Source organism: Pezoporus wallicus, unplaced genomic scaffold (genome assembly GCF_028554395.1).
Source record: "Pezoporus wallicus isolate ANWC-B61680 ecotype Strahan unplaced genomic scaffold, APGP_CSIRO_Pwel_v1 contig_3058, whole genome shotgun sequence".
In the NCBI taxonomy this organism is placed as follows: Eukaryota; Metazoa; Chordata; class Aves; order Psittaciformes; family Psittacidae; genus Pezoporus; species Pezoporus wallicus.
Window position 1 is genome coordinate 6733529 of NW_026641153.1, and position 25973 is coordinate 6759501.

The 25973-nt window shown below is 49.2% G+C and overlaps 1 protein-coding gene across 1 annotated transcript; it reads left to right on the top strand.

Moving 5' to 3' along the window:
• The first annotated feature begins 2209 nt into the window (after positions 1 to 2209).
• On the top strand, positions 2210 to 25279 carry DENND6B (DENN domain containing 6B). Its single transcript, XM_057422445.1, has 20 exons — positions 2210 to 2379; positions 8569 to 8607; positions 8700 to 8742; positions 10031 to 10143; positions 11602 to 11682; positions 12960 to 13065; positions 14161 to 14240; positions 14493 to 14555; positions 15181 to 15236; positions 15865 to 15987; positions 16378 to 16473; positions 16572 to 16666; positions 17218 to 17283; positions 18262 to 18326; positions 19022 to 19111; positions 19937 to 19990; positions 20349 to 20458; positions 21723 to 21825; positions 23289 to 23363; positions 24210 to 25279. Exons 1-20 carry the CDS (start codon positions 2242 to 2244, stop codon positions 24330 to 24332), a joined length of 1719 nt encoding a protein of 572 aa, XP_057278428.1. The 5' UTR covers positions 2210 to 2241; the 3' UTR covers positions 24333 to 25279.
• The last annotated feature ends 694 nt before the right edge of the window (positions 25280 to 25973 follow it).

The window sequence follows — 25973 nt, forward strand, 5'->3', positions numbered from 1 at the left end:
GCTTCTCTGCATTGTCAGGAGGTATCAAAGTCAAGATCAAATGCAGGGCCTTCCCTCACATATCCTGTGGCTGTTACGACAGAGCAGCTACACGCGCTCAGAAGTTGTTTGCCAAGAGCAGCATGGTGCAGCACAGCACTGCTGTGGCTCTGCTCATGACGTGGTGAAGCCACCAAGTATTGTACTAATCACCACAAATTGTACTAACCACCACACATTGTACTAAGCAACACACATTGTACTAACCACTACCAACCTCCCTTTTTATACCTCCTTTTGCACTTTTTGATGGTCTTGACACGCTGTTTCTTCACACGTAAGCCATCTAATCTCCTTGTCCGGATTGTATCACAGCTTGCTAAATGTAGCCCGTCACCAGGGTGCAGAGGTGCTGCACTAACACAAATAATTGTAGTAGCAACTCTCAAGCGATATTGCTTTTTATTTATTATAGACTCTCTTAGCTGAAGAATTTTTCACAGAATCCCAGACTGGTTTGTGTTGGAACCTTAAAGCTCCTCCATTCCCAACCCCGGCCACAGGCAGGGACACCTTCCACCAGGGCAGATTGCTCCAAGCCCCTGTGTCCAACCTGGCCTTGAACACTGCCAGGGATGGGGCAGCCACAGCTTCTCTGGGCACCCTGTGCTAGCGCCTCAGCCCCCTCACAGGGAAGAGCTTCTGCCTAAGAGCTCATCTCAGTCTCCCCTCTGGCAGGTTAAAGCCATTCCCCTTGTCCTGTCCCTACAGGCCCTTGTCCAAAGCCTCTCTCCAGGTTTCTTGTAGGACCCCTTTACGTACTTAGTTATTACTTACATAATAAGTCAGATTCTCCTCTAAAATCACGTAAATCTGATTTGGTTTTGACAGAACTGCCCCAGCTGGGTTCATGAAGGAAACACATAGAAACATGCCCATCTTATGCCATAAAATTAGATAACAGAAATTTTTTAGCCCAGGAATGAGGCTTTATGGCCAAGCTCCCATGGCTAAGGGTCGGATTGAGGTTACTGCTTGAGTGAGTGAAAACCTCCTTCTCCATCCCAACAACTCAGCAACAAACTTCTCTAGGAGGCACAGGGCACAAGTGGGATGCTCAGTCATTGTACATGTGTGTCTGAGCTGCTGCTGCTGCAGACTCCTTCTTACACTTTCTCTTTATAGTGGCCCTACTGCTGATTTGCTCCATGACTGAAACAGGCTCACCAGTAGCCTAGCAATAAATGAGGGGAGAAAAAAAGCTAATGGGTTTTAGCCTGTGCCTCACGAAACTGCCACGAAGTGTTACTTATTAAGCGATATTTTAGCATTTCCTCGGTGGCACTGTCCTCCCACCCTGACCACTGAATGAAGGTGAGAGGGAAGTGGCTTGTGCCATGGAGTTCACATGCTTAAAAACTAGAATCATGGAATCAACCAGGTTGTAAAAGCCCTTTAAGCTCATCCAGTCCAACCGTTCCCAGCACTGCCAAGGCCATCACTAACCCATGGCACTGAGGCCTCGGCTACACGGTGTGTGAACACTTGCAGGGACGGTGACTCCAGCACTGCCCTGGGCAGCCTGTTCCAGTGCCTGAGCACCCTTTGGGGAAGGAATTGTTCCTCATCTCCATCTAAACCTGCCCTGGTGCAGCTTGAGGCCGTTTCCTCCTGTCCCATCCCTTGTTCCTTGGGAGCAGAGCCCAGCCCCCTCCTGGCTCCATCCTCCTGTCAGGCAGTTGTAGGGAGCGATGAGGTCCCCGCTGTGAACATTAGGGTCCTGCTTTACCCTCTCCCCATCTCCTTTGCTCACACCCACCCCTGCTCTGTTGGTGCCCCCGCACCATTCCCCGCCTACAGGAGCCCAAGCCCGGGCCCAGTGGAGGGCACCGGACCGGGGCAGGAGACCCCGGCCTGGGGTGACCGAGCCGCGGGTGGTCCGTGACGGGGAGCCCGAGCTGCAGTCAGGCGCTGGGGGCGGAAGGGCGAGGCTCTGGAAAGCGGCAGCCGCGGCAGGAAGCAGAACCGGGCAGGGTGAGCTGGGTTTACCGGCGGCCGTACCGGGCCCACGCGGCCCCGCAAACCACTGCCACAGCCGCGCCCGCCCTGACGCCCGCCCCGACGCCCGCCCCAGAGCCACTCTGCGCGCCCGGAGCCGTCTCGATGGTGGTGGCGGCAAGCACGGGACCTCCGGGCCGCCGGGCGGCGCGGCGCGGCGGGGCGGGGCCGGGCCGGGCCGGGCCGGGCGGAGCGGCCGCTGCCATGGACGCGCTGTGCCGGGCCGAGTCCCGGCCGCGCCGGCCCGCGGCCGCCTCCCCGCTGCCCTGGGCCCGCTTCTCCGCCTGGCTCGACTGTGTCTGCGTGGTCACCTTCGACCTGGAGCTGGGCCAGGCCATGGAGGTGCGGGCAGGGCCGGGGGGGCGTGGGGCGGACTTGGGCCCGGGCGGGCCTTGGGGCGTGGGGTGGGCGTTGGTCCCAGAGCTGTGGGGAAGCCCCTGTCAGGCTGTGGGGGAGAAGGGTCGCGGTGCGGGGCAGCGAACAGGCATGGGACGGTGGGTGCAGAGCAGAGATGTGGGGGCTCATCCCACCCCACGGTGGCAGCGCCGGGGTGGGCCGGGGTGGCAGAGCCGGGCCAGAGAAGCGCCCTGCGGATGGGAAGACGGAGTGTGCAGGGCCCAGGATGCGAGGTGTGTGTACGGGACAAACGGCGGCAGTGGTGTGACTTAGGTGGGCAGGGGGCTGCCGAAGAGGGGGCAGGCTGTGAAGGGAGAAGGAGCGTGGTGGGAGAAGGCTGTGGAGGAAGAGCTGAAGGCAGGAAGATGGGGTGTGGAGCAGGGGTTCAGGATGAATCTCGCTTACAAACACAGGTCTGATGTGTGGGATCAGTGGGGGATAAGGAGGAGCTGAGGGGGATGTCGCAGGAGCTGGGTGGGAATAGGGGGGGGGCGGTGGGGAGATAATGAGGTGCTTGAGCAGCTCTGTCAGAAGTGTTACAGTTCCTGCGTTGTCAGGAGCTTCCCAGGTCTGATACATCACTGAGGGGCCAGAGAGGATGAACTGGGAGGGAAAGGGCTGGAACAGCTTTGCCCTATCCCTGGAAGTTACCTCCGAAAGAGGATTCAAAGGGAGGTAGATACCCACGGCTTGTATCGTGGCTGAAGGCAAGAAGAGGTTGGTGTTATAGACAGTGCAATGTAAGGGGGGCAGATATGTCTGGGCTATTTTCAACCCAAGGGCTTATTTCCAGTTCCTCATCTGTTGTGTAGCTGTGGGGAAATGCTCCTCACTTCCCCCTTGTGTAAGGAGGTTAACAGGGTTTTTCAGAGATCTGAGGCATTTTAAAGTCATGCTGAAGCTTCTGAAGGGAGTGGAAAGTGGCAGAGATGAAGCCAGCCCATTGCTGCTCTGTTTCCTTAAACACTTCACTATGTTTCTTTCCATGAAACCTGAAATAAATAAAACCAATGTGCTGTAGAACTGAGTTTCACATGCTCTGGACTCTCTCCTAGACCTGGTACATGTTGGGAAGGATATGGATACGGGATAATAATTAGCATTTACAACTTAATGACTCATAAGTGTGTCTTAATGGAGCTACAGAGGTGCTTTCCTACCAGTTTTATTGCCTGTGTAGCATTCTAAGGAGGGGACTTTGTAATTGAAGTGCAATCAACTGAGTAATGTGGGTTCTTAATCCCTGGAAAGGTCTTTTTCTTCCTTTGCTTTTCTTCTTCCCTTTTCCTCCTTTGCCTACATAAGTAGTGATGGGAAGATGTTTCTTGTGGTATAAATGAGCAAGACAACTGGGAACACCTCAGTACTTGGCCTGAGTGAGGACACAGCCCCTCTGTTCCTTTTCCTTTGGGTATCCATGTGTATTTCTGTCTCTGAACAAAGGGTTTGGGCAGGGAACAGGGGTCTGCATTGTGTGAGACACCCAGAAAGGAGGAGGCTGAGGAGAATTTGTGTGATAAAGATCCATGTTCCATTCTTTGGTCTTGGGAAAATAAGAAATCTCAAGCTGTTGCTGTCTTTTAGGGGAATTCCAGGTAAAAGCATTTAAAACAATGAAAATTCCACAGTAGTGGAATAGCCAGTAGTCAAATGGGGTCATTATCTTCCTGCTTATCTCCATTTGGTGCCTCAGTTGGTCTAGATTGGGTCCAGATTTAGTTGGTCCAGGATCAGCTTGTCTCCAAGCAGGCTGCTTTCTGCAGCCAGGAAGAGGGAGTTTCATGTTTGTGCCCTCAACTGCATGTTTCTAGGTTTAAAACACATCTGTGGGACTTCCTCAGGCCTGGCTGAGTGTGTGGGAAGTTTGGAACGCCTATGGCAGTGTGCCATAGACATGACCAGGTTGGTGTAGCTGGCTGGGATTAGATCTTGCCAGAGCTCTCTGTGGTTTTGTGGGTGTACAAACCTCTGCAGAGTGATTTACACACAGGAGCTGATCACACACCCGAGGATTGCACCGAGTGACAGGCTACAAATACCTGGAGTAACTTGTACTACCTCATGCTCGCAGCAAAGTGAGTCAGCAGGAAGGGAAACCTCTGTTCTGGAGGTTGCACCATCCTCATGCATCATGTCTGTAAACCAGTGTGTGAAGGTGCAGACATCCCAAGTGCAGCCTGACCTTAGGATGTCCCCTGCAGGCCTGTCCCTGTCAGGGTTTCTGTGCTGAGACCTTCCCATCCCTTCCTGAAGATAACTTTTTCTCAGGTATAGGACTCTTTCCAGGGAAAATATCTTGTTTTCTATCCTGGAATGGGGTAGGCTCTGTGAATACAACCAAGGCCTTGCTTAGGCTCTGCTCAGGTTTCCAGGCATTGCATGATTTGTGTTCTGTGCAGTCATCTTGAGGTGTGGATACACCATTGGCCTGAAATTCAGTGAATCCCACTCTGCTGCTATTTGAATATACAGTAGAAAAGGTGTTTCAAAGGAAGCATAGAATGGTTTGGGTTGAAGGGACTTTAAAGCTCCTCCAGTTCCAACCCCCTGCCATGGGCAGGGACACCTTCCACTAGAGCAGGTTGCTCCAAGCCCCTGTGTCCAACCTGGCCTTGAGTACTGCCAGGGATGGGGCAGGCACAGCTTCTCTGGGCACCCTGTACCAGTGCCTCAGCATCCTCACAGGAAAGAACTTCTGCCTAAGAGCTCATCTAAATCTCCCCTCTGTCAGGTTAAAGCCATTCCCCTTGTCCTGTCCCTACAGGCCCTTGTCCAAAGCCCCTCTCCAGGTTTCTTGTAGCCTGTTTAGGCACTGGAGCTGCTCTGAGGTCTCCCCTTAAGGAGCCTTCTCTTCTCCAGGCTGAACCAGCCCAGCTCTCTCAGCCTTGCTCCAGAGCAGAGCTGCTCCAGCCCTCACAGCATCTCCATGGCCTTCTCTGGCCTCACTCCAACAGCTCCACGTCCCTCTTGTGCTGCTTCCCTAGAGCTGGATCAGGACTGCAGTGGGTGGGTCTCCCCAGAGCGCAGCAGAGGGGTAGGATCCCTTCCCTGGGCTGCTGCTCGTGCTCTGGGGGTGCAGCCCAGCACACAGGGGGGTTCTGGGCTCAAGTGCACACTGAAGCTGGGTCATGGGGAGCTTCTTCTCACCCAGTACCCCAAGTCCTTCTCCTCAGGGCTGCTCTAAAAGCAGGTCAATGCAAAAATCAGATACAACTGCTGTTTCTGACTCATCCACCAATTTGCATTTCTTCAAATAGTTACTACAGACAGAAAAAACACTAGGAGAGAGAAGACTTGTGTCTGAGATGCTCCTCTCCAGGCTGGGATCCCCACCGGCCCCTCACTGTCCAGCTCCTCAAGGATACCAGCTTCTCTGCTGCTGCTGTCACAGAAACACCACTAATTCCTCCCCATGGTTTGAAAATATCCCTTTTCCAGTGACACTGGCTCCTCCCTCCTGAGCTTTCCCAAACTCAGGCACTCTGTGGAGCCTGGTTACTTCAGAGTCACCAGAAGTCATTTTCTGGATGTGTTGCTGACAGCAGCTGAGTACTTGGCAATCAGCAAGGATCTCCTTCCAGCAACATGTGTCACCTCCACGGTTGTTAATGCACCACTGATGGGAGAGAAGGCTGTATTACAAGTTAGGACATGATTTAAGCCCTTTTGGACTATTTCTGAGATATCCAGGGACTTGTACAAGTAAAACATTCCTTTTTGTTTACTGTCTTTTTACTTTTGGGAAGTTCTAGCCACTGATTCTTACTGCTTTAGACTGGGGGTTTAATCTGGTAAACACTTAGGGATTTCCTCCCCATCCCAAAACATAGAAACACTTCAGACTTAAACTGAAGGGATAGCAAGGAAGCAGAAGATAAGGTATTTTTCAAAGTCATCTGAGATTTGGAGTCCATCAATACTTCTGTGCTCAGGAGCATTTGAGGCTGGGTTTTTTTTCTTCTTTTCCCTTTTACCCCCCTAAAATCCTGAACACACACCTCCAAGTGAAGCATGAGCTTAGCATATCATGGAGTGGTTTGGGTTGGAAAGGACCTTACAGCTCCTCCAGCTCCAACTCCTGCCACGGACAGGGACACCTTCCACTAGAGCAGATTGCTTCAAGCCCTGTCCAACCTGGCCTTGGACAGTTAAACTTGGGCCCACGGGGCAGTTAGGAACCATCAGTATCCGCTTCTGGTCTGATTTACTTGCAGAAAGACCCCCCAGGAACAGTAGCAGCAGGGTTCTAAGTCTACCTGGACTCTTGAAGTTTACATCAGCAGCAAGCACGATGCTGTGAGATTCCTGAGCTTCTCAATGAATCAGCCTCAGATGTCCTGTCTCTGTTCCTGGTCTAACCATTATTACATGGGAATGAACCAAATAAATGGTTGTATGAGCATTAAGTTAGTCCTGACCACAAGAATTTATTCAGTCACTTAATGCAGTAACACAATGAGCAGAGGAGTGTGTCTTCTGTGGTGCATCCCCTCATGCTCTGGCACTCATCCTCTTGCTGTGCCTTCACCGCTGTAGCTGCACATGCTCATTTTCCTCCTGCTTTTTGCAGCTTCCATCTTTCAGAGCAGCTTTAACTGAGGGCTAATCAGGGGAATGTTTAATTGTTCACTTGGCTCCCTCTCTGAAGCTGATGAGATGACCTTGCCAAGGAATCAGTGGGGAATTGTCAGAGCAAAGCAAGCTCGCTCGGTGAACTTCCAGTGCTCTGGCATGGTGCCACTCCTGCTATTTATAGCCCTGTTAGAAGAGCTGAGCTCCTGATTTGAGATCCAGATGACTCGCACACTGACCTGGAGCAGAGTCACTGCAGAAGCCTGATGAGCTGTCTCCATTTCCCAAGCCATTCAGGGCTCAGTTCTGACTTACTCGCTTACGTAAAGCCACTGGCAACCTCTGCACATCCCCATCAGTGCTTGCTGTGAGGCTGGGAAGAGAACTGCTGCAGATCTATGAAGACTCTGGTTCTTGCCCCCTGCCCAGGGACATGTGAAACTCATTCCTACCATAGCTTTGTCATTTCTCACTCCTCAGTGCAATTGTTTCTGCAGTGGATGTTGCTTTTGCTTTCAGCTCTGACCTGAGAAGTCTTGCATTGAGTTCTCTTTCATTGGGTAAATGAAATTTCAATGGGTAAATGTAGAAACAGTGTTATCAGTATTTACACAGTTCAGCTACAAGGCTGGAGTCCTTAACTAGAGCCTTTGACAGTCCCTCTTATCTGAAATGCTGGCTGATAAATTGGGTGGAACACAACTCAGTGTATGCTGACAAAGCATAAATGTTCAAGCCCGTGCCACAGCCACCTCTTTCCTTACAAACTAAACCTTGGCTTTCTAACAACAGATCTCAAATCAGGGAGCCTACAACACAGCTCTGAATCCTCTCAGACCTCTCTTAACTACCCACTTTCTGCTCTCCCTGGTTACAGGGAACAGCATCTCTATCTGAGCACTCCCTTAGGACTCTTAAATAAGTGTTTTCACCCCGAGGCTAGGATATATTCCCAAGGCTGTGTCTAACATCAGATTTGGTGTTGTTCAGTGTACGCAGGATGTTCTGTTTTCTGATCTCTTCGTACAGTCAGAACCTTTGTCTGGACTATGACTGTCACCTTTGATGACTGCTGCCTCCTTTCCTCTGCCTTTGAGAACAGTAATCCTGCCCTTTGCTGCTAGAAAAGTGGTTTCCCAGCCCTGGCTGTTACCATCCCCCAGTAGCTCTTCCTTCCAGACCTCATCACATCTATGGCATTGCTTCATTTTAAAAGCCATTTTTAGTCTGTCATAAAGTCACAGACTGGTTAGGGTGGAAGGAACTTTAAAGCTCCTCCAGTTCCAACCTCCTGCCACAGGCAGGGACACCTTCCACTAGGGCAGGTTGCTCCAAGCCCCTGTGTCCAACCTGGCCTTGAACACTGTCAGGGATGGGGCAGCCACAGCTTCTCTGGACACCCTGTGCCAGCGCCTCAGCACCCTCACAGGGAAGAACCTCCTTGTAGGATGTGTTGTGTTGGGAAAAATAAGGTGCTTATTGTATGGCAGCAGTATCTATAGATGGGGGTAGAAGTCGTGGGGGAGCCGAGGGACTGACTTTCATGGCTCTTGTCTCTTGCAGCTGGTGTATCCTTATGACTTCAGGCTAACAGAGAAAGAGGTAAGAACTATTTCAATTATTTCCCCCCTGTTTCTAAAGATATTGAGCAGCAGAGATGGAGCTTTTCTAATGTGTGGTTTTGTTTGTTGTAGAAAACCAGTATCTGTTACTTGTCCTTCCCAGACTCCTACTCAGGTAAGTAATAGCAGCTGTTGGCCTTTCTGGGATGGTTCATTGCCATGAAGAAATGGGTTCATGATGGAAAGAATGAGTCCTCGCCTCTAACACTGTGACATCAAGGAGCACCCTCCCTTAGGTCTGAACAAAGAGGCTTCTTGGCACATTGATTGCTCTGTGGATGTAGAATCTGGATCGAGTGGGTGATGGGGCAATATCTTGATACTCTCACACACTCATGCTTCACCCGTGCCAGTAAGATATAGAAAACAGTCACAGAGAGTATGTTCCTTAAAGTCTGCAGCTCTCAACTGCAGCATTTCTGTGTTTGTGATGTGCTCAGTGAAGAGCAGTAGATGGGAAGAGGGTGGATGCTTTCACAGCAGAAGTATTCCCAAAGCTTGGCTTTATAAATCAGGAAGGTGACATTAAGAAATAAGCAGGTTAATTTCATCCCAGTACCTGTTTCTTTAAGGCTGATTCCTGACTTAGTTTGCTACAGCCTTCCCAGTTTAGGTTGAAATGCTTTTAAGGATGTACTTGCACTAGACCTTAGTGAACACTCACACTAAGTGTCTCTTTTATCCAAGTAAATTGTTTCCTAATAGAAATATCTTCATAACACACATACACAGCAGTCACTACTCTTCTTCAGAGCACAACATCTGCAGGCAGTGAGAAGGGAGCATGCCCTCTTATCATGCTGGACTACTTTAATCAGTTGAGCCTTGGGTTTTGTTCAGTCAGCTTTATGTGTTTCCTCATAGCTGACTTGCACATACTCAGCCCTACACCTTCTGCCCGCCCTAACCAACTGGTGAAAAATCCTGAGCACTTCATGCTTCTCTTTTTCCTGCTGGACAAATTATACTTGAGGGGGATGAATAGCACAGTGTGACCCATGGGCTGCCCAGCCATGGTGCTGGAACTGTTGTGCAGGGGATTGTCCTTAAAATCAGTGTTTGTGTGGTCCTGGATTAGGGTTGTTTGTAGGTTTTTCAGTAGGGTGTATAACAAGTGGTGGCTATAGCAGCTCAGGTTTGATGATACTGGCTGATATCTGTAATGTTCCCAGCAATGGCTTGGCAAAGTTTAGCTTAGTGATGCTGGTTCTTCTGGTGAGCTACGTGTCCTGCACTGAGACTTTGGGGTTCCTTTATGCTGTTACTCTCCAATTCCTTCTTCAGTTTTAGAATTCCTTGTAAATGAGCATCCCTGTTTATGTCAGCACTTCAGATGTAACCAGTTCCCAGCTTTCTCTTGACTGAAACTTCCTTCTAAGCATTTGTGGGTTTCTCTGTCTCAGGTGGCCTGGGGGACACTCAGTTCAGCTTTCGCCTGCGCCAGTCGGGGGGGCAGAGGACCACTCACTACGAGGATGATGGCGAGTACAATAGAGAAGCCTCTCTGATGCTGCAGGTCAGTTGGGTTTCAGTGCACTGCTTACACATGCTAAGCAAATGGTAGTGCTATTGGGGTAAAAACCAACTATGCTTTTGATTTGTTTTCTCTGCATGAAGTACGCATTTTATCTGGCTGTGGGAACAGTCAGCAAAGGAGAAAGCTTTCAGCACAGGGACTTACTTCCATGTTAATATCTGTAGAGGGCTGTGTTGAGAATCCCAGCTACTCTGAGAGGTGGAACTGAATCAGGAGACCCCAGCTTAGGGCAAGGATCATGGCTGGCTATAGCAAAAAGAAAAACGATGGCACCCAAGTGACATCCAACAGCGTGCATGGCTACCTGTGCATGTTCTATGAGGCAAGGCAAGAATATTCTTGCCCATGTTTACCTCTGTTGTTGAGGGGTGATGGTTCTTTTCTTTTGTTGCAGGATCTATGCATATAAAACCAGCCAGAATAATTGGCATGCTACAAATCCATGCTTGGCTTGCTCTGCATGGGCTGGTCTAACCAAACCCAAGCACTAAGATCAGAAGTGTCCATTAGCTGTGGGTTTTCCATCAGTGAACTACCCATTTCACACACGGAAGGGGTGAGCACTGTTGCTTCTTCTTATTGAGCAGAAGGCCATCAGATCAGCTTGTCGTCTTCTGCTCTCTCCTTTGAGGTGATGCTTCCTGTGCATGAGCCTGTTTAATACTTCTGCAATCTTTCTGTGACGTGATTTTGTAATGTGCAGTCCAGAAATGGATTGCTGATCTGAGAGGGAGCAGGAGGATTTCTTTTCCTAAATTCTGGTCTAGAGGTGTTTCAGCTTGCAAACATCTCTAGTGCTCTGTAGCAAGCAGACACTGCCTCACAGGTTACCCAGCTTTAGAGAAGAAAGGCAAGGAAAACTGGGTTCTGTTGTGCAAAAATAATATTTGGGGAGACAAAGGTGCCTTAAACTGGGACTTCAAAAAATTATATAAAGACAAGTTTGATGGGTTCTGCCTTAAATACGTCATAAAGCAATAGGTAAATGCGATGGGTACCACAGAGGACGTTTCCTCCCCTCAGAAGATGAAGTATTCCTTCCTCAACAGTACATTGTCCTCTAGCTGTGAAGGAAAAGAGAGTCAGAGCACAAGATTGGCAGCACAGATGAGCTCAGTGGGTTGGCTGAGCTGGTCCTAATAGTGGAAACCTCAGTTAACCCTTTGCGTGGATGCCCTGAAGGTGCTGCACAAAGGGGCTAGCAAAAAGTGCTACCCAGAGGCTGTAATCTGGGGGAGTTTAGATGTTTATCTCCTCTCTATCTTCCCATTTGGAAGCTCTCCTGGATAGTTTAGCATAGATAATGCTGGTAAACAGGAGGGAATGCTGTCATTGCATCATCACAGGAGTGCAGCGTGCTGTTAGGTCAGTGGCCAGAGGCAGTTTGGTGGCAGCAGGGATGGGTTGCTCAGTAACAGCACTGTTGGTCTCTTGCAGAGGGAATCAGCTCATTACTTTGGTTATGTGTACTTCAGGCAAGTCAAGGACAGCTCCATGAAGAGGGGCTATTTTCAGAAGGTGAGTGCTGCAACCAGATAGCTTGTTACTCAGCTGCTACGTAGCTGTAAGAAGGCACCTAGCCCTAGCTGTAACCAGCACCACTTCCTACGTGACACCCCCAGTGCTTCTGCAGGAAACAGCAAAGGTCGCAGGGAACAGGAGTATGTGGAAAGTGTCATTCCAAACAAAGCTGGATGCTGTTGCCATGGTGTGTTGTGCAGTGACCTGCTGTCTGAATCACGAGATCCTCAAGCACCTGAACATTTGCTTCAGTACATACTCTGGTGTCACAGATAGTGAGAGTATCTGCTCGCTGTTGCTAGTTATACCTTAACCTTACTGTCATTAGTAGCCATCTGGGAATGGATCTCCTCCTGGGATGCATTTTCTGCCCAGCAGCAGTGGCACTGCTGGTACCTCACCAACACTGTCTCTTAATATGAATTCTTGTGGCACAGACACTGGGAAAAATAATATAAACTGCAGGTTTCTTTCAGCATAAATACACAAAGTGCTTTATATTCTTTAGCCAGATGGGTATGGTCACTGCCCGAAAGAGAGTAGAATTGCACTCTTTGCTTTGATCCAAAGATCTGCTTTTCTCCATGGGTCCCTGGAATTACTTTCAGTAGTGGTTTTTCACATCGAGAGATAAAATGCCATCCTCTCAAACAAATGACAGAGGGTCTCAGGCTGGAGAGGGGCCAGAGAAGGGCCACAAAGATGATCCAAGGGATGGGAAGCGATGTGAGAAAAGGATGGGAGAGCTGGGCTGGTTCAGCCTGGAGAAGAGAAAGCTCCTTAAAGGGAGACCTTAGAGCAGTTCCAGTGCCTAAAGGGGCTGCAAGAAACCTGGAGAGGGGCTTTGCACAAGGGCCTGTAGAGACAGGACAAGGGGAATGGCTTTAACCTGCCAGAGTGGAGACTGAGATGAGCTCTTAGGTTCTTCCTTGTGAGAGTGCTGAGGCACTGGCACAGGGTGCGCAGAGAAGCTGTGGCTGCCCCATCCCTGGCAGTGTTCAAGGTCAGGTTGGACACAGGGGCTTGGAGCAACCTGCTCTAGTGGAAGGTGTCCCTTCCCGTGCCAGTGGATTAGAACTGGAGGGGCTTTAAGGTCCCTTTACCTGAAACCATTCCATGGTTCTAGGAAGAACTCCACCAGTAAAAGTGCTGCCTTGAAGCAATTTCATGTGTTTGATGTTGGTTTTCAAGGCTAACCCCCTAGTAAGCAGTGTAATTATATCCAGTGCTAGCAATTATCATGCTTTCTGACTCCTGTATGTGCCTTTTTTCAGTCCTTGGTGCTAGTGTCACGCCTTCCATATGTGAACTTGTTCCAGTCCCTGCTGCAGCTGATTGCTCCTGAGTACTTTGACAAGCTGGAGCCATGCCTGGAGGCAGGTGAGCCCTCACATCTCGGGGGGGAGGCTTTGCACACTGGGGTCTTTCAAGGTTTTTATCAGGAGGTTTCTGAAAGACAGTTGAAATGTTCCAAATCAGTTCTTTCTGGAACAGATTCCTACAGGGAAAACTTTCATTCAAGTGGTTAAATGTCAAAATTATAAACAGCTGTAAAGGAAGCATCAATGGGAAATGTCTGACAACCCTCATAGATGTCGCTGTCAGTTTTCCATACAATGTATTCCCAGAGAGAGGAAAACCTGCTAATGCTACATCTCTGTACAGGTCTTTATTGCACTATTCAATTTAATCATGATTTATCAGCAGTATAGTGCTGCTGGGACTGCACTGGAAATGGTGGTGCAGATGTAAGTCAGGTGAGCACTGTGAGCAGTTCTGGTATCCTTCAACATAAGAAGGACATGGAGCTGTTAGAGCAAATCCAGAGGAGGCCATGAGGATGATCAGGGGCTGGAGCACCTCCCTTATGGAGACAGGCTGAGAACATTGGGGCTGTTCAGCCTGGAGAAGAGAAGGCTGCGTGGAGACCTCAGAGCAGCTCCCAGTGTCTGAAGGAGGCTACAAACATTCTGGAGAGGGACTCTTTATCAGCGATTGTAGTGACAGGATGAGGGGTGATGGGTTCAAACTGAAACAGTGGAGATTTAGGCTGGATAAAAGGAAGAAGTTCTTTACTGTGAGGGTGCTGAGGACTTGGGGGTCCTGCCAGAGAGGAGATTTAGATGAGCTGTTAGGCAGAAGCTCTTCCCTGGGAGGGTGCTGAGGCGCTGGCACAGGGTGCCCAGCGAAGCTGTGGCTGCCCCATCCCTGGCAGTGTTCAAGGCCAGGTTGGACAGAGCCTTGAGTGACATGGTCTAGAGGTGTCCCTGCCCATGGCAGGGGGCTGGAACTGGATGATCTTAAGGTCCTTTCCAACCCAAACCATTCTATTATTACTTGATTGAGGGTTTGTTTGCAGCTAGCCAGGGGGACATGTGCACTAAGGCTGATTTGAATGGGCAGAACTCACAAGCCCAGCTGAATCAACTGTTTTGACCTTCACATTCAGCTTTTTCTTTCTCTGTGTCCCTGCAGTGTGCAACGAGATTGATCAGTGGCCACCTCCTGTACCAGGACAGACCCTGAACCTTCCAGTGATGGGCGTTGTCATTCAGGTACTTGGTGGTGATGGTATGTTTTCAGCAGCAGACTGGGGCAAACTGGGAGGTGGGACTGGTATTCCCTTTCCTTCTGGATGTTCAGTTTGCTCTTTACTCCAGAGTCTGTCCCTTTAGTCCCAACCTTTGTACAAATAGACTTTGGAATTGGGAAGCTTTCTCATGCGGATGATTCTTAGGGAAGAAAGCAGAGTGTGTGTGCATGCTGATCCCATCTCCCTGGATAATCTGTTCTTACTTGTAATCTAGGTGAGAATCCCATCAAGGGTGGATAAGCCAGGATCAAGCCCAGTGAAACAGTTCAACCAAGAGGTGAGATGAGGCATGGTGTGACACAAGCCCATGATGAGAAGAATCTAGACTGTTGAGGAGGGAGGATGGAGAAGAGCTGGAACTCTTTCAGCCTTAATCCTGTTTGAAACCGCTCTTTACTGCTTTGATTCAGCTTTCATTTTGATTCTTGTTCATTTCATCTTCTCCCTTTTCCTCTCTTTGGATAATGTTATCATCTTTCACAACTTCTGGTATCCATATTGCTAACCCTTATTGTCTCCATCTGTATCTTAAGCTGTGTCTTCCACCAGAGGAAACTATAGAATATAAAGGAACAGGCATGGGAAGTCCTTCGCATCTTGGAAAGAAGGGATTCCTGATGATCTTGTAGGAAAGGGAATTCATTTGGACCTTAAGGAGCAGGCATGGGAAGTCCTTCGCATCTTGGAAAGAAGGGATTCCTGATGATCTTGTAGGAAAGGGAATTCATTTGGACCTTGAATGCTCAGTCCAGATCCATCCCTCTAAGTGTTAACCTTGTTCTCTTCTTTTTGTGCTTGTTGTACAGGGAGTGGATGTGGTCAGTATAGTTGGCATTTCAGCCAGGAGGCTTCCATTTACTAACAGTTTTGGTTTTGTTTGGTGTTTTCTCTCCCTCATCTAGAATCTGTTACCAGCCCCATTGGTTCTCCCCAGTATTCATGAACTGGATCTTTTCAGGTGAGAGCCACCATCCCTGCAACCCCCTCCTCTCCCTCTGCTCTCCCCTCTCCTTCCTCAGAGCATCTTATAAATCCTAAGGATAATGAAGAACCAAAACTTACTGCTTTGCAGAGATTCATGTAGAATACTGGGCTTGCAGAGCTTGTGTTTAAAGCTTGCAGAGCTTCAGTGTTTAAACCTGTGTGTGCTGCCCTTACCACACCCCTGTGTCCTGGTTAGAGGAGGTTTCTTCTCTTGACCTTGGCTAGTGATCAGCTCAAGCTTTGACATGTTGACATGGAGTGCCTGAACCGCACTTGTCTGCATTATCAGTGTAATTCCAATAGAGACACATCTGCTGTAATCCGCATGCATTTTACTTTGCTTAGATGAAAAAAACACACAGAGAGCAACATGATCAGCTGGTTGTTTTACATTGCTTTACATTTCCTTTAAACATATCTGAAATGGTTGAGCAGCAGCATGTGTAAAGACGTGGCATTATTGGGGAATGCTAAAACTCAGTCCTGGGTTTCAGATTCCCAGATAGAAGCACATCTGGGCAGGGGCATATGCAAAGACTGTGTCTGGTTGTGTCTGAACTGCATCTCTAAGCTCAGCTTGTCATTCTTCTGCTCACTAACAGATGTTTCCAGCCAGTGTTAATTCACATCCAGATGTTGTGGGAGCTGATGTTACTGGGAGAGCCAATTGTTGTCATGGCACCATCCCCTACAGTGTCTTCAGAAATGGTTCTGGCACTTACCAGGTAATGCCAGGAAATTTGGAGATACAGGGAGCTGGAATAATGGGTTCTGGCAGCTCTTCTCTTTCAGATTCATTCTTGTGCCAAGTCAATTGTTAGCTTGAATTTGCACATGAAAGCATGGAAACAAAGAGCATAGCAAGAGAGTGTTGCTCATACTTTATAATGGTAAAGAGGAGTAAAAGTGAATCTCCTGTGTGAGGAGATCTGATGGTTCATAGCCCTGAGGAACTTTGTCTCCCCAGCTTTGAACTCTGCTTTAGCAAAAAGGAACCCCAAACCCTGGAACTCCTCCAAAGTGTTACCTCTGGCAGGACAAAACCACTGCTCCAGTTCATACACATGATATAAACACATATTCCTGCTCTGTGAAGGGTTTATGTCTCCTTACAGCTGCCTGGCTCCTCTGAGGTACTGCTGTGACTACCGCCCCTACTTTACCATCCACGACAGTGAATTTAAAGAGTACACCACCAGGACACAAGCTCCGTAAGTAGCCACTAGACCCTTCCTGCCCTCCTTGCCACTGCTGTGTGAAGGAAATCCCCAGGTTAACACTGATCTGCCTTTTTTCCCCCTCTTTCCAGGCCAAACATTGTTGTGGGAGTCACAAACCCTTTCTTTATCAAAACTCTCCAGCACTGGCCACACATTCTTCGGGTTGGGGAGCTCAAAATGTCAGGTAAGGGTGGAAGCACAGTCCTGTTGTGCAGGTAGACCTGCATTGAGCTCACAGTTGTGGTGCTAGCTGTTGTTTGACACATCTTCATTCCTGTGAGAGCTGAGAAACCAAAGGCAAGTCTAGACTCTGCCTCAGTTGATGTGCAGGATGAGCACAATGACAAAGACAAATCATTGAGAGGTTAACTTGCTGTATTTTTTTAAGCATTAAGAAAAAGAGAAGTCCTTCCTGGGCAGGAAAGAGAAAACTGGATAGAGAAGGAGAGGGAGGTGGAGAGATAGGCTCAAATTATTAGCTATGAAGCCAAGGAAACCTCTAGGTTGAGGAGTTGGGTTTTGTACAATGCCTCCGTAACACCTCTCTTGTCCAAAACTGGAGCAGGAAAGTTAGCAGATGAGAAGGCTCATGTGAAAGTGGAGTTAAGGGAGGGTATCATTGAAGTAGTGCAAGTGTAGGACTGGATGTTCTTGAGCGCAAAGTGTCTCAGGTGCATGCGATGGATGTGGGGGTGGATTCAGAGCCTGAACTGGTCACTCAATGTCATTCCACAGGAGACCTACCCAAGCAAGTGAAGGTGAAGAAGCTGGCAAAACTAAAAACTCTAGACACAAAACCAGGTAAGTATTTTGTCAGGCATGATTTAGTTTTGTTTATCCTTCTACATGAGGGATTTAGCACATGAACATGGCATATGTTATTCTTTGCTTCTCAACAAATGGGTGTTTTGGTGTCACCATCTTCTCACATTATCATCTTCTCACATTTGAACTGCTACACAGTAGTGGCATCCCCCATGTAATACAGACAACTATACAGCTTTGTTTTGAGGTTGAAAAAGCCAATATGATCATTTGTAGAGGGGCTTCAGACAAGGGTCTGTAGGGACAGGACAAGGGGAATGACTTTAACCTGCCAGAGGGGAGATTGAGGTGAGCTCTCAGGCAGAAGCTCTTCCCTGTATGGGTGCTGAGGCACTGGCACAGGGTGCCCAGAGAAGCTGTGGCTGCCCCATCCCTGGCAGTGTTCAAGGCCAGGTTGGACACAGGGGCTTGGAGCAACCTGCTCTAGTGGAAGGTGTCCCTGCCTGTGGCAGGGGGTTGGAACTGGAGGAGCTTTAAGGTCCCTTCAACCCAAACCAGTCTGGGATTCTGTGATTTTAGTCTCAGGAGAAGAGCTTCTAATTTTCATGGGCTTATTTTCTATATCATACCCACTTTTTAGATGTGGTGGAAGTCAAAGGAACTTGCTTGCCTAGATACAGCTGTCTCTTAACTAACTTCCTCTCAGGCCCGGCCATAAGCTGACTCCAGTAAACTTATCTCACTATCAGCTTAGCACAAGAAGGCTCTTGAGATAGTTCAGTGTGCTTTACTCCTGCTGTGAGTACTGGCTGCATGAGCAATTCCTCTATTCTTGTAATAGCTTTTTAATCATTGCTGTAATTAACACACAGAGCAGCCAGGGTTAGGGTTAGTACTAGGAATTTGGGTTCTGTGATCCCTGTGTTATACAGCAGTGCCTCCGCTAGATATGTGGGCGAAGATTTGTTTCTAACATCTGTTTTTTTTCCTGGTTTGGGTTTGTTTTCAATCTAGGAATCTATACTTCCTATAAAACATTCCTGCACAAAGACAAAACCCTGATCAAAAGATTACTAAAGGTAAGGGCTTGCAACTCTATCCTACATTCTTATGGGAAACCTGTGCTAACAGCTTGATTTAAACATACAGAACTCTCCAAAAGTAACAGACTTTTAGAGCATGCAGTAATTTTGTCGAGTTACTTGGACATGTTCATTGTGCCAGTTTTAACATTTTTCGTTTGGTATTATTAAGGGAGACCTACAAGAAACTTAAAGAGGGGCTTTGAACAAGGGCCTGTAGGGACAGGACAAGGGATGGTGGTTTCAAACTTAAATAGGGGAAGTTCAGGTTAGATATAAGGCAGAAGCTCTTTACTGTGAGGGTGCTGAGGCACTGGCACAGGGTGCCCAGAGAAGCTGTGGCTGCCCCATCCCTGGTAGCGTTCAAGGCCAGGTTGGACACAGGGGCTTGGAGCGACCTGCGTGTCCCTGCCCGTGGCAGGGGTTGGAACTGGATGAGCTTTAAGGTCCCTTCAACCCAGACCATTTCCTGATTCTGTGAACAATTGCTATCAAAAAGAGTCTGAAAAACAGATTGTAGGCAATGAAATGTGAGCGATAGGTTTAAGTAGAGGGTGGAATGTGTGTTTTGGACAGCAGTTTTCCAGACTGCTCTGGACTGGCTGCTTCTGCGTGCAGTGTGCAGGTTCTGCAGTTCCCTGCATACCGGAGATGGCACCTTTGAGAATGTGCAATGTGCTGTGTACTTGCAGGGGATCCAGCGGAAGCGCCCGTCCGAAGTCCAAAGTGCCCTTCTGAGACGTCACCTCCTGGAGCTCACCCAGAGTTTCATCATTCCCCTGGTAAGGAGTTGAACACAGACGTGCCCGAGGGGGGTGAGCAGGAGATGTGCGAGTGACAAGTTTGCCCTTGCTCTCTATTGTTTACCCATAGCTGAGCATCTGTAATAGGTTCAGGATGTGGCACTCCAGAAATGTTTTACTCCAAGGAAAGGAACAAAATGCTTCTTGAAATGTCTCCTTGATCTCAGTAATCAGCCTTAAATCTGCATGTTGGTTATGGAGCACACGGTGTGTGAAGACAGAACATTTGCAGTGTAGGAATAGATAGATACTCCCTGTTACTTGATCTTCTCTGCTCTTTTCAACAAGTAGTCAAAGCAGGTATATAAGGAAGGGAAGGGAGCCCAAAACATTCCTCTAATGCTGGAATCAAACCTATTGCCAGCATGAAGCAATCCCTTCTGGCTTGGGAAGCTTGGCTGTGGACCTTTAGAGGCTCCACATGGTGGTCACTTCCCTAGGGCAGGTTTTAGTACATGCTTTCTTTCAAGGCCTTCCCTCTTGGCCAGGTTTGGCTCCTCCACTTCCTTTCCTACATCATCTTAGGAGGCAGGACATGGGAGGACAGAGCGTCTCCTCAGATTCTAGTCTCTCCTGCCAACTTCTGCCCACCTGACCTTTGACCCAGCCATGGTGGGAAACAAGCTGGAACACTAGAGCTCATGTCACATGAGGTAAAAACCAGAGAGTATGAGGCTGTTTTTTGAGTCTGTGATGTATCAGAGAAGACCATCAAACTCCATGAGCATTCAATAGGCTTCTTGATGGTTGCAACTTGAGTTTTTTAATTATTATTTAATGGTTTTGGGGTTTATTTCTTCTTAGGAGCATTACATTGCAAGTCTGATGCCTCTGCAGAGGGCCATTACTCCATGGAAGGTATGCTCAGTTTCCAGTCACTTCTTTACTTTGCCTGCAGGGATTGGGAATAGTTGTGCCATATGCTGATCACATACTCTGATACTCTGTGTGAACTTCCCTCATTGAAGGAAGAGGGTTATTACTCCTTTAAATACAAGCTGAAACAAACACTGGGGCAGATGCTTCCTGTTTTGCAGCAAGCTCAGCTATTGTGAGCCTAATTTGAATTTTACTACAAGGCTGGTTAAGATGTTCATCCATGTTTTGTTCTCTTAGTTACCAAGTGTGCCTTGTGCAGCCTCTTCCACTGTAAATACACACCTCATCTTGCCCCAGTTTCTTTTGGTGTGTTTAATATGGACCTTCTGTTGTGCAGAACCCTCCACAGATTCGTCCTTTCTGTCAGGAAGATTTCATGAAGACCCTTGAGCATGCTGGGCCCCAACTTACCTGTGTGCTTAAGGGTGACTGGTTGGGTCTCTACAGGTAAGACTTTGGTAATTCCCTGCCTTATCCCCTTAACAGCCTGTGCGAGTTGTAGTGAATCACATCCTGAATTAGAATAGGAGCAAAAAGGGGGTTTCAGGACAGAGACAGGGCACCTGAAAAGCTCAGGCCTATGAAGAATTGACTCACTAATAATGGTCAGGAGGAGCAAACGCAGGATAGAATCAATGCTGTGGTTTATGTGGCTCCAGCACAAGAGGGACATGGAGCTGCTGGAGCAAGGCCAGAGGAGGGCATGGAGCTGCTGCAAGGGCTGGAGCAGCTCTGCTCTGGAGCCAGGCTGGTTCCAGAGCACCTGCTGCTGAGGTGGCTGGGACTCAGCTTCACACAGCATCTTAAATTGTCTCATCTTTTTCTCCCTCTGCTGCCACAACCCTTGTGTTTCAGTTCGTGCCTTTTCAATCCCATGTTGGATTTGATCTAAAATCTTCTGGCACAGATAAACCCAGGTATGGTGCTGCCCCTTGTTCATTTTCCTGCATAGCTAAGTAAAAACAGAAGTTTAGTACTGGACTGCACAGGAGAGGTACAAGTTACACCCCCTTTGACATAGCCTGATACTTTGTTTATGAAGGAGAGAGGTAAATCACCAGTTATATAGAACTTAAGTCCACACTGGCAAATGGTTGCGAGCTTTAAATATCAGGAAAGGAGTTAAGCAAGATACTTGTGGCTGTAAGCTGTGGCTGTCCCATCCCTGGCAGTGTTCAAGGCCAGGTTGGGCACAGGGGAGTGGAGCAACCTGCTCTAGTGGAAGGTGTCCCTGCCCGTGGCAGGGGGTTGGAACTGGAAGAGCTTTAAAGTCCCTTCCAACCCAAACCAGGCTGGGATTCTGTGATACTACAGAGGAATGTGAATTCCAACAGCTATCATAACTCCAGAGGAAAAGTGGGACAAAATAAGGCTGCAGAAAGACACAGAGCACCCTGTCTTGCCTTGGCTGAGGCATGAGCTGATGCAGAGGAAGGTGTGAGACTGCAGTGTTGCCCCTTTCATTGGTGACAATCTGCTAAAGCTGCTCAGCTGGATCATGTTCAGGCCTGAGCAGGGAGAAACCTCTGGTGTAGATAAGATAGGAGCAGAGCGTGTTAGCTCATAATCACTTACATCCCTAATGCCTCTGTGGGGCAGACTCTTTTCCTCTCACATGTCTGCTGCAGCAGGAAGGGGAATGTGTGCAGTGGAGCCATGAGCTCCTCTGGAGACCCCTGTCCCCAGCTCCCTGTCACCTCTCTTTCCACAGAAGGTTCTTCAAGTCTCCCAACTTTGATGGCTGGTACCGTCAGAGGCACCGGGAAATGACCCAGAAGCTGGAGGCCCTTCATCTGGAGGCCATCTGTGAGGCGGTATGTTCAGCTGCAGCATTGAAACCAGTGCCAGATGATACCTCCTTGGGCCTGAAACCTGGGAAATGAGGGTGCTTGGACACTTGAGGTACCTTGGACATTTACTGGTACACCTCAGTTCCGCACTGATGGAGGGGAACAGTGCCTTCTGCCCTTGGGAGCCACAGTTCTGTCTCATATCTGTCAGTGCTCAGGGATAACAGCACATGTAGGGGACAGGAGCATGAGCAGCTCAGCTCCCTGCTTTGTCAGCCACAGCAAGTCATGCTCTGGCTGCTTCTATCAACTGTTTTTCATCCATCATGCCCTTCCCAAGTCATCAGAGAGCCAGACTGGGAGTGTCATCTCTTGCTGGCTTCCTTAATGCCTAATGAAAATAGGTTTTTCAGTAGTGACTGCTGGTCCACTTTCTTAAACTGAGCAGCTGCTCAGGTCCCTGGAGCTCTGGCATTTTACCCAAGTGCATCTTGAGCCTAGACACCCCTCAGTGTGCTGGGCTGCATCAGAAGCAGCGTGAGCAGCAGGTCAAGGGAAGGAATTCTGCCCCTCTGCTCTGTGAGACCCCCTGTAGCACTGGGTGCAGTTCTGGTGTCTCCAACATAAGGAGGATGCAGAGCTGTTGGAGCAAGTCCAGAAGAGGCCACGGGGATGATCAGGGGCTGGAGCACCTCCCGTATGAAGACAGGCTGAGAAAGTTGGGGCTGTTAAGCCTGGAGAAGAGAAGGCTGCGTGGAGACCTCATAGCAGCCTTCCTGTATCTGAAGTGGGCTACAAGGATGCTGGAGAGGGACTTTTCATTAGGGACAGTAGTGATAAGACAAAGGGTGGTGGGTTCAAACTGAAACAGAAGTTCAGGTTAGACATAAGGCAGAAGTTCTTCCCTGTGAAGGTGCTGAGGCACTGGCACAGGGTGCCCAGAGAAGCTGTGGCTGCCCCATCCCTGGCAGTGTTCAAGGCCAGGTTGAAGACAGGGGCTTGGAGCAACCTGCTCTAGTGGAAGGTGTCCCTGGCCGTGGCAGGGGGTTGGAACTGGATGAGCTTTAAGCTCCCTTCCAACCCAAACCATTCTGTTATTCTCTGATCTTCAGCTCTACTGCAGGTCCTTGAGCACAGTGTGGGCAATGCCAAAGCTGTCTCCTTTTATGAACAGGCCAGATTCTGGCAAACAAATTTCAGTTGTGAGCAAAGCACAAGATTCATAGTACTGCCTGGAGGAGGGGAGCCTGCACTGACTTTGTGTGACTGCATCTACCCTTCATTCTTCTCCTCAGGCAAGAACTTGATGCTGTGACAGTTAGGAAACTGGGGAGAGCTCAGTCTTGTTCATTTATGGTTTAAGTGCTGTGAGCAGAGTTGTGAAAGAGGATGAGAATCCTCCTCCTGGCTTTTGTTAGGGGTATCTCTTTGGGAAAAGCTTCTGTAAAGAAGAAATGTCCCTAAAGAAAGCTGTTCTCTCTCTTTAGAACATTGTAGCCTGGATGAAGGACAAGTCCGAGGTGGAGATTGTAGACCTGGTACTAAAACTTCGTGAGAAGCTGGTGAGTTTTTCTCCCTTCTTCCTGCCCTGGCTCTTTTCTGTCTGTATCTCTGTGTCAGGGAGAGACCAGGAACATGGATAACATTTGTTGCTTAGAAAACTTTGCTCTTGTTCCCTGATTTGGAGATTGGGACAGTCAGGAAACTTCAATATTTGTGTAGGAAAGGACACACAAATGATGCTGCGGGGGCTGGAGCAGCTCTGCTCTGGAGCCAGACTGAGAGAGCTGGGCTGGTTCAGTCTGGAGAAAAGAAGGCTCCTTAAGGAGAGACCTTAGAGCAGCTCCAGTGCCTAAAGGGGCTACAGGAAACCTGGAGAGGTGCTGTGGGCAAGGGCTTGTAGGGACAGGACAAGGGGAATGGCTTTAACCTGCCAGAGGGGAGACTGAGATGAGCTCTTAGGCAGAGGTTAGTAATCATGTGGGTCAGTGACATACATAGAGATAAATAGTAGCAGGAAACGATGTAGCCCAGTCTGGCAAATTCTGCTCATCCCTGAGGTGTGGCTGGCTCAGCACCCTCAGTTACCTGCTCTTGCTGTCAATGGACACAGGAGAAGTTCAGAGCAGTGCAAAAGCAGGGTAGGCAGTGCCACCATCTGCCAGTCACCTGGGTGAGTGAACTGTCTGAAACATTCTGGCTGTAAAACCTTTGAGGGTCCTTTATAAACCTGCTTGATAGGAACTGGTGCAACCAGCTGGGGTCTTGAGCTCCGCTGAGCTTTCGGTCTCCATAACCATCTATGGCAGCGGGTCTGGTGTCTCATAGAGACAACTGGAGTTTGCTCAGGACAGGCAGAGCAGAAGGAGGAACTCTGAGGCTGTTTTAACCTTCCTGTCTCCCTGCAGGTCCGAGCCAGGTGTCAGCACCTCCCTGTGAAGGAGGAAACACTGCAGAGGGTCAGTCTGTACATCGAGACCATCATCGGCTCCCTGCCCGAGGACCTCCAGGCCGTGCTGCACCACCATTGAGAATGGAGCAGGGACACTGTGGGACAGGGAAGGGTCCTCCCACCCCACTACGAGCTGTGGGATGCTGCAGTTGTGTTTGGAAAGGAAACTTCTTCCCTGCTCCAGCCACATGCCCTAATCAGGACCTTGCTCACAACCGTGTAGGATTGTGATATGGGTCAACTCTGTAGCAGGATTAGGAGCCATGTGCACTGTTCTCTGCCTAGTCTTGCTCTTAGAGCTGGATTACGGGCTGTAAATGGGACACTGCTCCCTGTGTGGCTGTTGTCAGATCAGAAAGTGACAGCCAGGCTTCCAGCAGCATGTGATAGGCTGTGCAAAACATGCATTGCCCATGTATACACCTCCATCTTCATCTGGTGCTTGGGCTCTCCAAATTCCAGTGCCTGGGAGGAGCAGGACCAGCCTTGTAGGGGCAGCTGGTTTCAGGACAGCTCCTGATGATAGTCACAGAACCACAGAACGGTTATAATGAGAGAGATGCTGTTCCCCACACAGAAATTATGTGAGAGAATTGTCCCTACCCATCCAGCAGCCTGACTCATGCTGGCGTGAGCCTGAGAGGAAATGGGAGTGGGAGGATGAATTGCTGGACATGGAACACTGTTTCCTCCAAGGCAGAGACAAGAGAAGAAGAAGAAGGGGCTGGTGCATGTGCAGGGATCAGCTCTCCAGGGATCTCAATGGGTGCTGTGTGAAAGCAGCTCCCAGAGCTCCACAGAGAGGAGCTGGCCTCCAAATGTCATTTATTCACCCTGGAAAATCAAGTTTGTGTGCGCTAATAATGTACAAGAGAGCTGGAGCTCTGCTGGGCACGGGGATAATGTAGCTAGCACCCTTGCTGATAAAACGTGTTGGAGAACCTCATTTCTGCAGCCTGTGTCAGCCTTGCACGTGGGCACCTGGGGAGCAGCCCATGTGTGAGCCCTGCACCAAGAGCAGCGGGGAGCAGCCCATGTGTGAGCCCTGCACCAAGAGCAGCGGGGAGCAGCTCCTCCAGCTCCACCACAGCTTGTCCTCACCACAACCCAGCTCCCAGCTCTGTCATTCTGCTCCCATTCACCTCTTGGGGAAGACAGAGGGATGTGTGTGTGCTTCAGGGTGAATGTAAAAGAGACTGGAGGCTCTGCTGATGCCCTCTGCCTGAGAGAGCCACCTCTCTGCCTCTGAAGTGGATTTACCATAACCCCATGGTTGGTTGCTTCTTCTATAATTGTGTTTCTCCATCCACCAGCCTGGCCAGGACCTGTTTCCCTGGGTCTGGCAGCCTGCTGCACTCCTATCCCGTCAGAAGCCCTGGAATGCACATGGCAGGAGAGCCCAGCATCACAGCCAGGACCTGCACAAAGGTGTCAGCAGCTTGTGGTGGCAGTGATGCTGTCTGGTGGCCTCTGCCTGTTGCTGCCTTGGGGCTGTGGAGATGTTGGTGAGTCTCAGAGGTGGCTGAATCCTTCCTGCACTTTCTGCTCCAGAGCCAGGCATGGACAGTGCAGGAACACAGGAAGCTGCTGGGATCCCCACCATCTCCAGCCTGGAAGCAGCCACGTGAGGAGACACAGCCATACCTCCCTGTAGTAAGGAACTTGTACAATACTCCTAGTGTATATTCTGTATATAGAGTTGGTGTGCATCTGTGTGATA

What these genes read in the sequence shown, in the direction of transcription:
- DENND6B (XM_057422445.1), top strand. Translation starts at nt 2,242, where the DNA reads ATGGACGCGCTGTGCCGGGCCGAGTCCCGGCCGCGCCGGCCCGCGGCC. An exon ending in AGCTGGGCCAGGCCATGGAG is followed by an intron (nt 2,380 to 8,568) that starts GTGCGGGCAGGG and finishes TGTCTCTTGCAG; the next exon opens with CTGGTGTATCCTTATGACTT. An exon ending in GGAGCCATGCCTGGAGGCAG is followed by an intron (nt 13,066 to 14,160) that starts GTGAGCCCTCAC and finishes GTGTCCCTGCAG; the next exon opens with TGTGCAACGAGATTGATCAG.